This window comes from Hyla sarda, chromosome 6 (assembly GCF_029499605.1).
Source record: "Hyla sarda isolate aHylSar1 chromosome 6, aHylSar1.hap1, whole genome shotgun sequence".
Lineage (NCBI taxonomy): Eukaryota > Metazoa > Chordata > Amphibia > Anura > Hylidae > Hyla > Hyla sarda.
The window spans coordinates 267277693-267294373 of record NC_079194.1 but is presented as its reverse complement, the minus strand read 5'-3'; the positions used below and the strand labels follow the sequence as shown (position 1 = coordinate 267294373).

General features: G+C 46.7%; 1 protein-coding gene across 7 annotated transcripts in view; it reads right to left on the bottom strand.

Moving 5' to 3' along the window:
• Positions 1-16681, bottom strand: part of OTUB1 (OTU deubiquitinase, ubiquitin aldehyde binding 1) — a 69005-nt gene that overhangs the window by 17797 nt on the left and 34527 nt on the right. For 3 of the 7 annotated variants that reach the window (XM_056527237.1, XM_056527231.1, XM_056527235.1), the window contains one exon: positions 4757-4813. The exons of 3 other annotated variants lie outside the window; for them this stretch is intronic. In XM_056527237.1, coding sequence (XP_056383212.1) covers positions 4757-4796 — 40 coding nt within the window. In that variant the 5' untranslated portion in view covers positions 4797-4813. Of the gene's footprint in view, positions 1-4756; positions 4814-5839; positions 5961-16681 lie in introns of those variants that run through there. One more of the 7 variants, XM_056527232.1, reaches the window with a different exon arrangement.

Sequence of the window (16681 nt, the reverse complement as noted above, 5' to 3'; positions counted from 1 at the left end):
CCACGGATGCAGAGGTAAGCTCTCCGGCTACCTCCACAGGGGATCGCCCCCTCCCCACCCCTGCGATCGCGCTGAGGGGGGGCGATTCACCCCACTAGACCACCAGGGATGGTTAAAAGATCCCTTTAGACACCGCTGTCAAAGTTGATCTAAAGGGTTAATTGCCGGGCTATTAGCCGCGGCCTCCCGGCTACTGAAATCAGCCGGGGGCCGCCGAGTATGGAGCGGGCAGGACTCAGGAGCCCGCTCTGTACACCCTGACCGACGGTGTGAGGTGCAGACTTGCGTCCCATGGGCATCTGCATCCGCTCCCACCAGCATTAAAAAAAAATAAAAAATAAAAAGGGGAAGTCGCTCCGGCCCTGCTTGCTCGATACAGGGCTAAAACTATGAAAAATTCACCTGCCCGGCGCCCGGAACTACATGTTCCGGGCATCAGGCGATAGGATTTCCACATTCCTGAGATCATATGATCAAACTGTGGACCTCCAGCTGTTGTTGCAGGGCAGACCATGGGAAGGTGGCGATAGGTGGGCCAGTGCTGTTTGCTTGCCCCCAGGCTAGAATTCTCCTGCCAAAAGTGTGCATACTTGAAAACCAGTTAATTCTATGTCTATGGGACTATCAAGTGCTGAAATCTGCTATTTTCAGAAGTCCCATCATGAATAGAGCAAATGACAAGCATGTGCACTGCTGAATCATTCGTTCAAGGAACAATTGACCTCTGTTCTTGTGATCGGTTTGGGTGCCAGCAGCCAGGCCCCCACTGATCAGCTTGTTCCAACCCCTTTAAGCTGATTATACACATTAGATAAGTGTCTGATGATCCCATTGTTTTAGCTTTGATGTGTATGGGGCATCCTGACCCTTCTATGCTGCCAAATATCCAGGGAATGGCTACACATGATAAATAATAATATAGTATAGTCAGTATATAGACATACACATTACATAGCAGAATTAGCTGGCACTGACACCTCCCCAAGCAATATCGTTTTACATGCACATGACTAGCAACCTACTAGGACTGCATGATATAGTATAATTAAATAATTGCCATTTTTCTGAATTGCTTCATACTGGCTAATGCCGGACATCACCGATCCGGGTGATGTCCAGCATTAACCCTTTAGACGTAGTGATAAAAGTTGATTACTGCATCGAAAATGTCCCAAATCAAGGGCCGATAGATCAGTGGCGCTGATCGGGACAAGCGCGGCAAAACCCGAGAGGACAAGCGGAGGGTCCCTACCTGCCTCTGTCCTGTCCGATCGGCACTCCAATAATGCAGGCAGCCTGAAGTAATGGAGCACCGATAACAGTGATCGATGCTCCTATAGCACAGCACTGTTCAGTGTCTGCAATCACAGGATTGCATCTGTGTGTCTCCAGCTGTTGCAAAACTACAACTCCCAGCATGCCTCTACAGCCCCTATCAGCCCTGTTTCCGCCATTTTTTTTAAAGAGGTACTCTGGTGCCAGAAAGTTATACAGATTTGTGGTCTGAAGAAGCCCGCATGCGCAGGTGAAATGGCTGTAACCTGAACGCTGGCGGCGTCCTGCACCCCCTGCCCCATACGCACCTTGTAGCGTCTCTGCAACTGATGTCCGAATAAAAGTCTTTTTGTAACGCCCTCGGAGTGGTGAGTGCATCCATTTTCTCTACTCTTGGATATTGCAATGCGCCTTGTGCTTTCACTTGGGTAGCACCAGCACGATAGATGGACATTTTGGTCACCGTTCACACTGCGGTCGTCTAAAGAAAGGACTCTATAGGTGAACCCGGAGTATCCTGCGGCTGTGCCGAACGGACTCTGCTTCTTCTTAATGAGATTTGTAAGTTACTTCTATAAAAAAAAAAATCTTAATCTTTCCAGTACTTTTTAGGGCCTGTATACAACAGAGGAAATGGTTTTCTTTTTGGAACACAGAGCTCTCTGCTGACATCATGAAAACAGTGCTCTCTGCTGACATCTCTGTCCATTTTAGGAACTGTCAGTTTAGGAACTGGTCATACCGCCCAGCTCTACCAGAATTTACAAACACTATATAAAAAGACACATATGCATGTTTTTCTTACTATCTGACATTAAATCAGAATAACCTTATGCGTTTTAGGTCACTTATGATTACCAAAATTATTTATATTTGCCAAATGCCAGTATAATGAGACAGAGAGGCAGACATTTTTAAGGCATTTTTATTACTTTCTGCAAAGTCAAAAGTTTACATACCAGAACAGTTCTGTCAGGAAGAACGGACCAACATTCCTACCAACTATTGTCAGAAGCTTGTGGAAGGATATCCAAAAAGACTTAAAGTAATACAGTTTTACAGTTTAAGGGCAATGCTACCAAATACTAATGAAAAGTATATAAACTTTTGATTTTGTAGAAAGCAATAAAAATTGCATAAAAAAATTCTCTCTCTCTCATATTCTGGCATTTGACAAATATAAATAATTTTGGTGATCCTAACGGACCAAAAACGGGTAAGGTTTATTTTTAATTCATGTCAGATAGTGAGAAAAAAAATGCATGTGTGTCTTTTTATATAGTGTATGTAAACTTCTGGTTTCAACTGTAATTGCCGCTTAGAGCGGTGAAGGCCAGTTGATGCCAGACAATCACGACTGAGCAGCATATATGACTCAGTGATATGAATTTCTATTCACATCATTGGCCAGAGTACAGAACAGAGATGCGGAGTGCTGCAGAGAAAATATAAAGGACTATGGCAATGGTTTTCACATGCTGCGATCTTTCCCTTACTGCAGGTACTAATGCTCCCACCATGGAGCCCACTCTGCCCCATGCTGGGAGCTGTAGTACCTGCACTAATAGACAGATTGCCGTGGGTGTCACTCCTGACACCCATTGCAATCGTCCTATCTTAACCTCTTCAGGACACAGGGCGTATGGATACGCCCTGCATTCCAAGTCCTAAAGGACCGAGGGCGTATCCATACACCCGTGGGAAATCCGGTCCCCACCGCTAGGCGGTTGGGGACCGGAGCCGGATGCCTGCTGAAATCATTCAGCAGGCACCCTGGCACATCGCCCAGGGGGGTCCTGAGACCCCCCCATGACGGCGATCGGAGAAAATCGCATGTCAATTCAGAAATGCGATTTTCTCCAATTCCGGGCTGATCGGGTCTCTGGTGACCCGATAACCCGGAAAATAGGGTTGATCGGAGTTGTCAGCAACAGCCCCGATCAGCCTAAAGGATAAGAGTGAGGTCGCAAAGCTGCGATCTACTCCTATCCCCTGCCATTACTCAGAACGGAGTTGGCAACCCCCCGTTCTGCCCGCCACTGGATGTCGAGGGGCTCTGGAAAGAAGATGGAGGCCGTACCTGCAGGAGAAGATGCCTGGGGACCTGGGATCTTCGCTGGAGCCTGTAGGATCCTGATCAGGTAGGGAACCGACAGTGGGGGGGGGGGGGGGGGTTTGGGATTTTTCACCAAAAAAGGATGCAAGTAACGCCGAAAATTTACCACCAAAATAAAGTAGAATATGTCACGAAAAAACAATCAGAATATTCAGTAAAAGTGTTTTCGCGTTATTAATTTGTAAAGTGACGGTGGTCATAATTGCGAAAAAGGGCTCAGTCCTTAAGGTGAAAAAGGGCTGCGTCCTTAAGGGGGTTAACCCTTACGCCCGGTGTTAAAAATAAGGTCACACCGTGACCCCGCATCACACCGGGTCGGTCCCGGCTCTGGGCTAACAGAGCGCGGCATCGATCGTTGAGCCGCGCGCTGTTAACCCTTCAGACGCTGCAATCAAAGTTGACCGCCGCGTCTGAAAATGAAAGTAAACGCTTCCCGGCAGCTCAGTCAGCTGACCTGTCTCCGCGGCGTCCGATCGTCGAACGATTGCTCCAATCCTGAGCTACATGCTTGAGCAATCAAGCCCCTATCTGATCCGTGCAAAGCTATGGCTTTGCAGGGATCAGCATAGGATATTAGTGTGTGCAGTGTTATAGGTCCCTATGCGAGCTATAGCACTGCAAAAAAAAAAAGTTAATAAAAAGGTCATCTATCCCCTTCCCTAATAAAAGTTTGAATCATCCCTTTTCCCGTAAAAAAAAACTGTGTAAATAAAAATAAACATATGCAAACATGTCCGAACTATAAAAATATATTGTTTATTAAATTGTACGGTCAATGGCGTGCGCGCAAAAAAATTCCAAAGTCCAAAATAGTGTATTTTTGGTCACTTTTTATATCATGAAAAAATGAATAAAAAGCTATCAAAAAGTCTGATCAATACAAAAATTGTACCGATAAAAACTTCAGAACACAGCGCAAAAAATGAGTCCTCATACCGGCCCGTACGCGGTACGGTAAAAAAGTTATAGGGGTTAGAAGATGAGAATTTTTAACATATAAACTTTCCTGCATGTAGTTATGATTTTTTTCCGAAGTACGACAATATCCAACCTATATAAGTAGGGTATCATTTTAACTGTATGGACCTACAGAATAAAGATAAGGTGTTATTTTTACTGATAAATGCACTGCGAAGAAACAAAAGCCCCCAAAATTTACAAAATGAAATTTTTTCTTCAATTTTGTCGCACAATGAATTATTTTTTTCCATTTCGCCGTGGATTTTGGGGTAAAATTACTAATGTCACTGCAAAGTAGAATTGATGGTGCAAATAATAAGCCATCATATGGAATTTTATGTGCAAAATTGAAAGCGTTATGCTTTTTAGAAGGGGATTAGGAAAAAAATGGTGAATTATACTCACCGATAATTCCTTTTCTGGAAGTCTCCACGACAGCACCCATGAGATTACCTCCTCCTCCTGATTGGGACAGGAAAAAAAACAGAGGTTAAATTCCCCACCCCTTCCTGTCCACACCAGTGTATTTATAAAGAACACCGAAGGAAAGGAAAAAAGTGCACCAAAAAACACTATAATAAAAAAACCAAAGGGTGGGATGTATGGGTGCTGTCGTGGAGACTTCCAGAAAAGGAATTATCGGTGAGTATAATTCACCATTTCCCCCCACGTCTCCACAGCACCCATGAGAAATACCAAAGAATTTACTTAGGAAGGGACTACCGCACTGAGAACTTTACGTCCAAAGGCCATATCCTCAGAAGACAAAATGTGTACTCTATAATGTCTAGAAAAAGTATGAAGGTTTTTCCAAGAGGCTGCTTTGCAAATCTGTTCTACAGAAGCTCCAGCTCTCTCTGCCCATGATGAGGAAATTGCTCTAGTAGAATGGGCCTTCAATTGTCTAGGAGGGGCTTTTCCTCTGGTCACATAAGCCTCTGAAATTGCGTTCTTAAAGGGGTATTCCGCCCCTAGACATCTTATCCCCTATCCAAAGGATAGGGGATAAGATGTCAGATCGCCGCGGTCCTGCTGCTGGGGACCCCTGGGATCCCCGCTGCGGCACCGTGCTATCATTACTGCGCAGAGCAAGTTCGCTGTGCACGTAATGATGGGCAGTACAGGGGCCGGAGCATCGTTACGTCACGGCCCGCCCCGTTCAATACAAGTCTATGGGAGGGGGCGTGGTGGTCGTCACGCCCCCTCCCATAGACTTGCATTAAGGGGACGGGCCGTGATGTCACGAGGGGCAGCGCCATGACGTCACGCTGCTCCGTCCCCCGTAGCGCCCGTCATTACGCACAGAGCGAACTCGCTCTGTGCTGTAATGATCGCGCAGTGCCGCAGCGGGGATCCCGGGGGTCCCCAGCAGCAGGACCGCGGCGATCTGACATCTTATCCCCTATCCTTTGGATAGGGGATAAGATGTCTAGGGGCGGAGTACCCCTTTAATCCATCTGGCTATAGAACTGCTAGAGGCTTTCTTGCCTCTATTAGGGCCAGCAAACTGAATAAACAGATTGTCATCCTTCCTCCACTGACTAGTTCTTGTAATGAATGTAGATGAGGACAGCTCTTCTAACATCCAAAAGACTATGGGGGAGATTAAAACCTGTGCAGAGGAAAACTTGCCCAGTTGCCCATAGCAACCAATCAGCTTGCTGCTTTAATTTTTATGAAGGCCTGTGAAAAATGAAAGAAGCAATCTGATTGGTTGCTATGGGCAACTGGGCAAGTTTTCCTCTGCACAGGTTTTGATAAATCTCCCCCTATATGATTTTTCTAAGTCATTTTTTGGATCTGAAAAGAAGGATGGAACCACAATGTCCTGTGATCTATGAAAGGTAGAGACAACTTTAGGGAGGAAGTTAGGATCAAGCTTAAAAATGATTTTGTCATCCAAAATTCTGATATAAGGCTCTCTGATAGAAAGAGCCTGAATTTCACCTACTCTCCTAGCTGTAGTGATGGCGAATAAAAATATAGTTTTGAGAGTCAAAAAATTTTCAGAAATAGAATCCAGAGGCTCAAAGGGATCCAAAGGAAGAGCCCCTAGAACTGTATTTAAATTCCACTGAGGACAGATATTTAAAGTCTTAGGTCTGAGTCTGCTGGACGCTTTAATAAACCTTGAAATCCACATGTTATCAGCCAATTTTACATGACAGAGAGCACTGAGAGCAGAAACCTGTACTTTGAGGGTACTAGGGGAAAAACCTGAATCAAATCCCTGCTGAAGGAAGTCTAGAAATTTAGGAATCACCGGAGTGTTGATAGAAAAAGAATCCCCACACCAAGAGATACATTTCTTCCAGGTTTTAGTATAGATTCTAGAGGTAGTATCTTTACGGCTAGATAGAAGAGTATTTACTACCTTTTCAGAGAAACCTTCCTTCAGCAGAATGGACTTTTCAATTTCCATGCTGTCAAGCTGAGATTTTTGATCTGACGATGAAAGGATTGTCCCTGGGACAGCAGATCCTTTTGAAGAGGAAGGCAGATGGGATCCTCTACAGCCAGAGTCTTTAATAGAGAGAACCAGCTCCTCTTTGGCCAGTATGGAGCTACTAGGATTAGAATGCAATGATAGTTCATTAGCTTCTGAAGGACCCGAGATATTAGCGGCAGGGGAGGAAATGCGTATCCCATACTGAATGTCCAATTCTGAGCTAATGCATCTACTGCTAGCGGCGGAGAGTCCTTTGGATTTAGGGAATAGAATAGATCCACCTTATGATTTCTCTTGGTTGCAAACAGATCTATTTGAGGAACCCCCCATCTCTCCGTAATCATCCTGAATGCCCATGGAGCTAGAGACCATTCCCCTGGGTCTAATATGTGTCTGCTCAGGAAGTCTGCCTCCAAGTTCCAGACCCCTTTGAGATGGACTGCTGAGATAGAAAGCACCTTGTTTTCTGCCCAAGAAAATATTTGATGCAAAATTGACTGGAGAGCTGTGTACCTTGGACCTCCCTGACGCCTTATAAAGGCCACTGCCGTCATGTTGTCTGAGTAAATGAGGATATGGCGATTTTTGCAGATCTCCCCTAACTCTTGGAGTGTCATCCATATTGCCAGTCTGAAGTTGGAAGATTTTATTGATGTCTGAGGATACCATTTCCCTTGGACTACTCGAGACTGAGTGAGCACCCCATCCTACTGCACTGGCATCCGTTGTTATGAGTAACTGGTTTGACTGAAAACAACTTACTCCCTTATTTAAATTCTTCTTGAACGCCCACCATCTTAGATGGGTTTTTACTTGAGTGGGAATTATCACTCTTCTGTCTAAAGATTTCTGAGACTTGTCCCAAATGGCTAGGATCCACTTTTGTAGAGGCCTGGAGTGGAACTGAGCCCAAGCTACTGATTGGATGCATGATGTCATATGACCTAGAGTGGACATTGCTGTCCTGATTGTACAGGAATGGAGGCTTAGAAACCTGGAGACCAATGCCTGCAGTAATACCATTTTGGAATCCGGAAGAAAGGAGGTCTGGATCCTTGAATCCAAAAGGGTACCTAGGAAATTTTTCCTCTGACTGGGAATAAGATCTGATTTGTCTAGATTTAGGATCCAACCCAACTTCTGGAGAACAAATATAGCTCTCTGTAAATGAAGTTCCAGTTGAGGAACTGAGTCCGCCACTATCAGTATGTCGTCTAGATAAGGGATAATTAGAATAGACTCCTTCCTGAGAAGGGCAACCACCTCTGCTAAGACTTTGGTGAAAATTCGAGGCGCAGATGACAGGCTGAATGGGAGACAGACAAACTGAAAGTGGCGGACCCCTGACCCCCACTGGATGGCAAATCTCAAATATTTTTGGGAATTTGAATCGATGGGAATGTGGTAATATGCATCGCGAAGATCGATAGTCGCCATCACCACCCCCTCCTTTATTAACTGAACTGCAGACTTCACAGTTTCCATCTTGAATTTTTTGTAAACCACAAATTTGTTCAGGGGTTTCAGGTTTATAATTGTACGGAACTTCCCGTTTGGTTTGGAAACCAAAAACAGGGAAGAATAATGACCTAGGCCCCTCTGAAGGAGAGGAACCTCCTGGATAGCACCCAGGGAGAGAAGGTCCCGAACACCCTTGAGAACCAATTTCTGTTTTTTTTGACTCTGCTGAGTAACAACATACCTTGGAGGGGGAGGTGATGACAACTCGATCCGGAGGCCCTGAGATATTATCTCTACTATCTAGGGATTGGGAATTAGTGACTCCCAAATCGGGGCAAAATGGGAAAGCCTTGCCCCCACTGGCCTGGCGTCATTGCTTAGGGTTGGAAGAGGACTGACCGGGGTTAGTAAAGATATTCCTACCCCTACCGCCCTTCCTGTAAGACCAACGTCCTCTTTTCCCTTTACCTCCTCTGAAGGAATGGTCTGATTGGGAAAAAAGACGAAAAGGAGACTTTTTACGTTGGACCTTATCTAAGGGCAATCCTTTTTTATTGTCTGCTGCTTTTTCCAGAATAGAATCCAAATCTGGACCAAACTAAAATTTTCCATGAAAAGGAAGGGAGCAGAGTTTACTTTTTGAAGTCATGTCTCCCGACCAAGATTTTAACCACAGTACACGCCTAGTGGTATTGGACAAAACAGCAGTACGAGAAGCAAGTTTTACCGATTCTGCAGAGGCATCTGATAAAAAATTAGATGCCATCTTAAGCAGAGGTAAGGATTCCAAATTTGGTCCTTAGGGGTATCAGACTGGAGGTGGTATTCCAACTGGTCTAACCAAACTCCTAAAGTCCTGGCTACACAGGTAGAGGCTATACTAGGCCTTAACAGTGAGGAAGCAGCCTCCCAGGAGCTTTTAAGCAAACTCTCTGCCTTTCTATCCATTGGATCTTTAAGTTGTGTAGCATCCTCGAAAGGCAGAGAGGTACGCTTTGCAACTTTACCAACCGGGATATCTACTAATGGTAGCGTGTCCCAGGTAGTAGAGTCTGTAACATCAAAGGGATAACGCCTTTTTAGACCCCTAGGAATAAAGGCATTCTTTTCTGGCTTAGCCCATTCATCTTTAATAATTTTATGCAAATTTGCATGAACAGGGAAAGTACAGTTCTGGGAAAGTTTCCTGTCTCCTAGGCCTCCAAAAAGGTAATCCTGGATAGACTTAGTCTCCTCAACTTCCTCTAAATTCAAGGTAGTGCGGACAGACTTAATTAAGGATTCTATATCATCAGAATTACCGTATTTTTCGCAGTATAAGACGCACTTTTTCTTCCCCAAAACTGGGGGGAAAAAGTAGGTGCGTCTTATACGGCGAATACACCCCTATCGCGGCGGTCCTTGTGGCCATCAACGGCCGGGACCCGCGGCTAATACAGGACATCACCGATCGCGGTGATGCCCTGTATTAACCCTTCAGACGCAGCGATCAAAGCTGACCGCCGCGTCTGAGGAAAGTGACACTAACCCGGCTGTTTGGGACCACCGCGATTTCACCGCGGCGGTCCCGAACAGCCCGACTGAATAGCCGGGTTAGTGCTTACAGGACACCGGGAGGGACCTTACCTGCCTCCTCGGTGTCTTCTCAGTTCAGGGATCCCCTGTATGGCCAGCACTCTCCTTCCTCGTCATCACGTCGTTGCGTACGTGCGTCGGCGTGTGTAACGACGTGATGGCGGCGACGGAGAGAAAAAGACAGGGGGTGTGCTATGCTCACACCCCGAGTCCGCAAGGCCCCGGTAAGGACCTTCATTTCTTCATGCAGGAGAGTCAGAAACCCCCCTGCACCTCTCAGCTCCTTCCCTGACAGGGACAGGAAAAAACACTGGTGTGGACAGGAAGGGGTGGGGAATTTAACCTCTCAGTGTTTTTTCCTGTCCCAATCAGGAGGAGGAGATAATCTCATGGGTGCTGTCGTGGAGACGTGGGGGGAAATGAAAATGCAAAAATGGAAAAACCCTGCATCACAGATTCACATTTGGTGGTTAGAGTTGTGATTGGCTGGCACCATCTGGCCAATCACAATTCTCAGTGTCAAATATGAATCGGTGATTGGAAGAGAACTTCACATGACAGCCAAGTATAGTGCCAGGCAGGGGGCGGAGAGGTGCAGTGTGACACCCGCTTTTCCAGATTATAAAGGATGATCTTTAACCTCTTAAGGACCAGGCACGTATGAGTACATAGCAAAGAAATGAAGAGAGTCCAGCTCACCTCCCGTGTCGTGCTATGCACGGACCGGTGCCCGGCCAGGCGCCCCGTACTGGAAATGAAGAAGGAGTCCAGCACTGCAGTGAAGGCAGCTTTATTAAGTGAGGAGCAAGCAGTAAAAGCACACTAGTCAGACATGTTTCAAGCGCGAACGCTCTTCCTCGGTGACGTCAGTGTGAGAACAGGTGAGCCATTATATACCCAAATCAAAGGGTGGGGCAAGATGAAACAACGCCCATGTACCTGGCATCACACTGATAGACAGGGATCAAGGTATGCAGGTAAAATGCACATACAGAATACAAAAGAAGTATATATAAAAAATTTATATATACTTTTTTTATATATACTTCTTTTGTATTCTGTATGTGCATTTTACCTGCATACCTCGATCCCTGTCTATCAGTGTGATGCCAGGTACATGGGCGTTGTTTCATCTTGTCCCACCCTTTGATTTGGGTATATAATGGCTCACCTGTGCTCACACTGACGTCACCGAGGAAGAGCGTTCGCGCTTGAAACATGTCTGACTAGTGTGCTTTTACTGCTTGCTCCTCACTTAATAAAGCTGCCTTCACTGCAGTGCTGGACTCCTTCATTTCACGTATGAGTACATCCCTGCACTCTGGTATTTAAGGACCAGACACGTACTCATACGTCCGTGGGAATTTCAGTCCTCGCCGCGCGGGGACCGGACCGGGGTGACTGCTGATATCTATCAGCAGGCACCCCGCACAAATGCCCAGGGGGGTCATCAGACCCCCCCATGTCGGCGATCGGCGCAAATCGCAAGTGAATTAACACTTGCGATTTGCGCAATTACGGGTCATTACGGGTCTATAGTGACCCGGAATATAAGGGGGATCGCGGGTGTCTAAGACACCCTCAATCCCCCTGAAGAGATAGGAGTGAGGTGGCAGGGGTGCCACCCCTCCTATCCCTGCTATTGGTGGTCTAGACGCCACCACCAATAGCAGATCGGGGGGCGGGGGGGTTAACTTTTGTTTGTCCTGCCCACCCACAATAGGCGGGGCAGGATGGGGAAACGACTGAGGACCGGCGCCGGAGTCCACTTACCGATCTGCGGAGGCTGCGGGCGACGATCGGCGTCGGAGATCGGCGGGCGGCGATGTCGTGCAGCAGGCTTCCTGGATCCGACGGAAGCTGGCAAGTTGCCTAGCAACATCTGGAGGGCTGCAGTCCGAAACCACTATATAGTGGTCTCTATACTGTAGCACTCCAGATGTTGCAAAACTACAACTCCCAGCATGCCCAGACATGCCAAAACTGCAAATCCCAGCATGCTGGGAGTTGTAGTTTTGAAACAGCTGGAGGCACACTGGTTGGAAAATAGAGTTAGATAACAGAACCTAATTGAAGGTTTTCCAACCAGTGTGCCTCCAGCTGTTGCAAAAGTACAACTCCCAGCCTGCATGGTCTCTCAGTACATGCTGGGAGTTGTAGTTTTGAAACAGCTGGAGGTTTGCCCCCCCAATGTGAACGTACAGGGTACATTCACACGGGCAGGCTTACATTAAGTTTTCTGCTTCAAGTATGAGCTGCAGCAAATTTTTCACCGCAGCGCAAACTCCTAGCAGGGAACTCACTGTAAACCTCCGCCAGTGTGAACGGACCCTAAAAACACTACACTAACACATAATAAAGGGTAAAACACTACATATACACCCCTTACACTGTCCCCAAAATAAAAATAAAAAATGTGTAGTACGGCAGTGTTTCCAAAACGGAGCCTCCAGCTGTTGCAAAACAACAACGCCCAGCATTTCTGGACAGCCACTGACTGTCCAGGCATGCTGGGAGTTTAGCAACAGTTGGAGACACCCTGTTTGGGGATCACTGGCGTAGAATAACCCTATGTCCACCCCTATGCACTCCCTAATTTAGTCCTCAAATGCGCATGGCGCTCTCTCACTTCGGAGCCCTGTCGTATTTCAAGGGCCACAAGGGCCCCTGTCGTATTTAGGGCCACATATGGGGTATCTCCGTACTCGGGAGAAATTACACTACAAATTTTGGGGGGCTTTTCTCCTTTTACCCCTTATGAAAAGGAAAAGTTGGGGTCTACACCAGCCTGTTAGTGTAAAAAAAAAAAATTTTTTTACACTAACATGCTGGTGTCGCCTTTTACTTTTTATTTTCACAAGAGCACAAGAGGTAAAAGGAAGAAAGATCCCCAAACTTTACGGAGTACGGAAATACCCCAGATGTGGGCGTAAAATGATCTGCGGGAGCATAACAAGGCTCAAGAGTGAGAGCGCACTATGTACATTTGAAGCCTGAATTGGTGATTTGCACAGGGGTGGCTAATTTTACAGCGGTTCTGACATAAACGGAAAAAAAATTAATACCGACATGTGACCCCATTTTGGAAACTACACCTCTCACGGAATGTAACAAGGGGTATAGTGAGCCTTAAAACCCCACAGGTATTTGACAAATTTTTGTTAAAGTTGGATGGGAAAATGAAAAGAAAAACATTTTTCCCACTAAAATGCTGGTTAGCCTAAATTTTTTATTTTCACAAGGGAAAACAGGAAAAAAGCCCCCCAAAATTTGTAACCCCATTTCTTCTGAGTAATAAAATACCCCAAATGTGGATGTAAAGTGCTCGGCGGGTGAACTACAATGGTCAGAAGAGAGGGAGCGCCATTGGGATTGGGCTTTTGAAGAGAAAATGTGTCCGGAATTGAAGGCCACATGTGTTTACAAAACCCCCATAGCGCCAGAACAATGGACCCCCCCCAACATGTGACCCCATTTTAGAAACTACACCCCTCACGTAATGTAATAAGGGGTACAGTGAGCATTTACGTCTCACAGGTGTGGCAGATTTTTGGAACAGTGGTCCGTGAAAATGAAAAATGTAATTTTTCATTTGCTCAGCCCACTGTTCCAAAGATCTGTCAAATGCCAATGGGGTGTAAATACTCACTGCACCCCTTATTAAATTCTGCAAGGGGTGTAGTTTCCAAAATGGGGTCACGTGGGTGGGTCCCCTATTCTGGCACCACGGGGGGCTTTGTAAACGCACATGGCCCCTGACTACCATTCCAAACAAATTCACTTTTCAAAAGCTCAATAGCGCTCCTCCTCTTCTGAGCATTGCAGTTCGACCGCAGGGCACTTGACGTCCACACATGGGGTATTTCCATACTCGGAATAAATCGGGTTTCAAATTTTGGGGGGTATTTTCTGCTATTAACCCTTGCAAAAATGTGACATTTGGCGGGGAAACATATTTTAGTGAAAATTTTTTATTTATTTTTTACATATGCAAAAGTCGTGAAACCCCTGTGGGGTATTAAGGCTCACTTTATTCCTTGTTTCGTTCCTCAAGGGGTCTAGATTCCAAAATGGTATTCCATGTGTTTTTTTTTGCTGTTCTGGCACCATAGGGGCTTCCTAAATGCGACATGTCCCCCAACCAAAATTTGCTCTCAAAAAGCCAAATATGGCTCCTTCTCTTCTGAGCATTGTAGTTCGCCGTAGTGCACTTCAGGTCAACTGGGTACCTCCATACTCAAGAGATGGGGTTACAAATTTTGGGGGGTATTTTCTGCTATTAACCCTTACAAAAATGTGAAATTTGGGGGGGGGGGGGAACACATTTTAGTGAATTTTTTTTTTTTTTTACATATGTAAAAGTTGTGAAACACCTGTGGGGTATTAAGGCTCACTTAATTCCTTGTTACGTTCCTCAAGGGGTCTAGTTTCCAAAATGGTATGCCATGTGTTTTTTTTTTGCTGTTCTGGCACCATAGTGGCTTCCTAAATGCAACATGCCCCCCAAAAACCATTTCAACAAAATCCCCTTGTCGCTCCTTCGCTTCTGAGCCCTCTACTGCGCCCGCCAAACACTTTACATAGACATATGAGGTATGTGCTTACTAGAGAGAAATTGGGCTACTAATACAAGTATAAATTTTCTCCTTTTACCCCTTGTCAAAATTCAAAAATTGGGTCTACAAGAACTTGCAAGTGTAAAAAATGAAGATTGTGAATTTTCTCCTCAACTTTGCTGCTATTACTGTGAAACACCTAAAGGGTTAAAACGCTGACTGAATGTCATTTTGATTACTTTGGGGGTGCAGTTTTTATAATGGGGTCATTTATGGGGTATTTCTAAGATGAAGACCCTTCAAATCCACTTCAAACCTGAACTGGTCCCTGAAAAATAGTGAGTTTGAAAATTTTGTGAAAAATTGGAAAATTGCTGCTGAAATTTGAAGCCCTCTGGTGTCTTCCAAAAGTAAAAACTTGTCAATTTTATGATGCAAACATAAAGTAGACATATTGTATATGTGAATAAAAAAAAAACATTTACTGTATTTATCGGCGTATAACACGCACTTTTTAGGCTAAAATTTTTAGCCTAAAGTCTATGTGCGTGTTATACGCCGATACACCCCCAGGAAAGGCAGGGGGAGAGAGGCCGTCGCTGCCCACTTCTCTCCCCCTGCCTTTCCTGGGGTCTAGAGCCCTGCTGCAGTCCCTTCTCACCCCCTGGCTATCGATGCAGCTGCCCGTTCTGTCCCCCTGACTATCGGTGCCGGCGCCCCATTGCCGGCGCCGATAGCCAGGGGGGAGAGAAGCGTCGCCGACAGCCAGGGGGGAGAGAAGCGTCGCCGACAGCCAGGGGGGAGAGAAGCGTCGCCGACAGCCAGGGGGAGAGAAGGGGCAGCGGCACCCATTGCCGGCGCCGCTGCCCCGTTGCCTCCCCCCATCCCCGGTGGCATAATTACCTGTTCCCGGGGTCGGGTCCGCGCTGCTGCAGGCCTCCGGCGTGCGTCCCATGCGTCGTTGCTATGCACGGCGCGGTGCACTGACGTTATGCGCCGCGTATCGCATAGCAACGACGCAGGGGACGCACACCGGAGGCCTGCAGCAGCGCGGACCCCACCCCGGCAACAGGTAATTATGCCACCGGGGATGGGGGGAGGCAACGGGGCAGCGGCGCCGGCAATTGGTGCCGCTGCCCCTTCTCTCCCCCTGGCTGTCGGCGATAGCCAGGGGGTGAGAAGGGCCGGCAGCAGGGCTCTAGACCCCAGGAAAGGCAGGGGAGAGAAGCAGGCAGCGACGGCCTCTCTCCCCCTGCCTTTCCTGGGGGTGTATCTGGGTATACACGAGCACACGCACCCTCATTTTACCATGGATATTTGGGTAAAAAACTTGGTAAATCCTTGGTAAAATGAGGGTGCGTGTTATAGGCCGGTGCGTGGTATACCCCGATAAATACGGTATTTGGAATATCCATTTTCCTTACAAGCAGAGAGCTTCAAAGTTAGAAAAATGCAAAATTTTTAATTTTTTCATCAAATTTGGGGATTTTTCACCAAGAAAGGATGCAAGTTACCACAAAAATTTACCACTATGTTAAAATAGAATATGTCACGAAAAAACTATCTCGGAATCAGAATGATAAGCAAAAGCATTCCAGAGTTATTAATGTTTAAAGTGACAGTGGTCAGATGTTCAAAAAATGCTCTGGTCCTTAAGGTGAAAAAGGGCTCAGTCCTTAAGGGGTTAAAGGGGTAATCCGGTACTGAGAAACTTTTACCGTCAGGGATGTGGAAATTCTATCGCCCGATGCCCGGGACAAGTAGTTTTGGGCGCCGGGCAGGTGAATTGTTTATAGATTTAGCCCTGTATCGGGCTAGCAGGGACAGACCGACTTCCCCCTTATTTTTCTTTACTGCCGGTGTGTGGCGCAGGAGCGGATGCAAGTCTACACCTCACACCGGCGCTCAGAGTGTATGGAGGGGGCGGGGGGCCCCCAGTTGACCGCAGAGCCCGAGGTTGCACGTTCGCATTACATTATTGAGCCCCGCCCCCTTATCTAATCCTCCCGGAGGATGGAGGACGCAGCTACATAACACAATAAGACGGGGAGAGAAAGGATGTTCACAGCTCGGCACACAGCTCCTCCCCTCCCCCGCACACAGCTCTATCCCTCCCCCTGCTCTTTCTTCATAGGACCTAATCCACCACGGGGAGGCTGCATGTTTGCACGGGGAAAACACAGAGCGGGGGAGGGGAGAGAGGAGAGAACGTCCGGTGTGAGGGGAGATTTTCAAACCCATGTAACATCACACCGGCCGGGACTACAGCTCTGATGTCCACTCATGGCG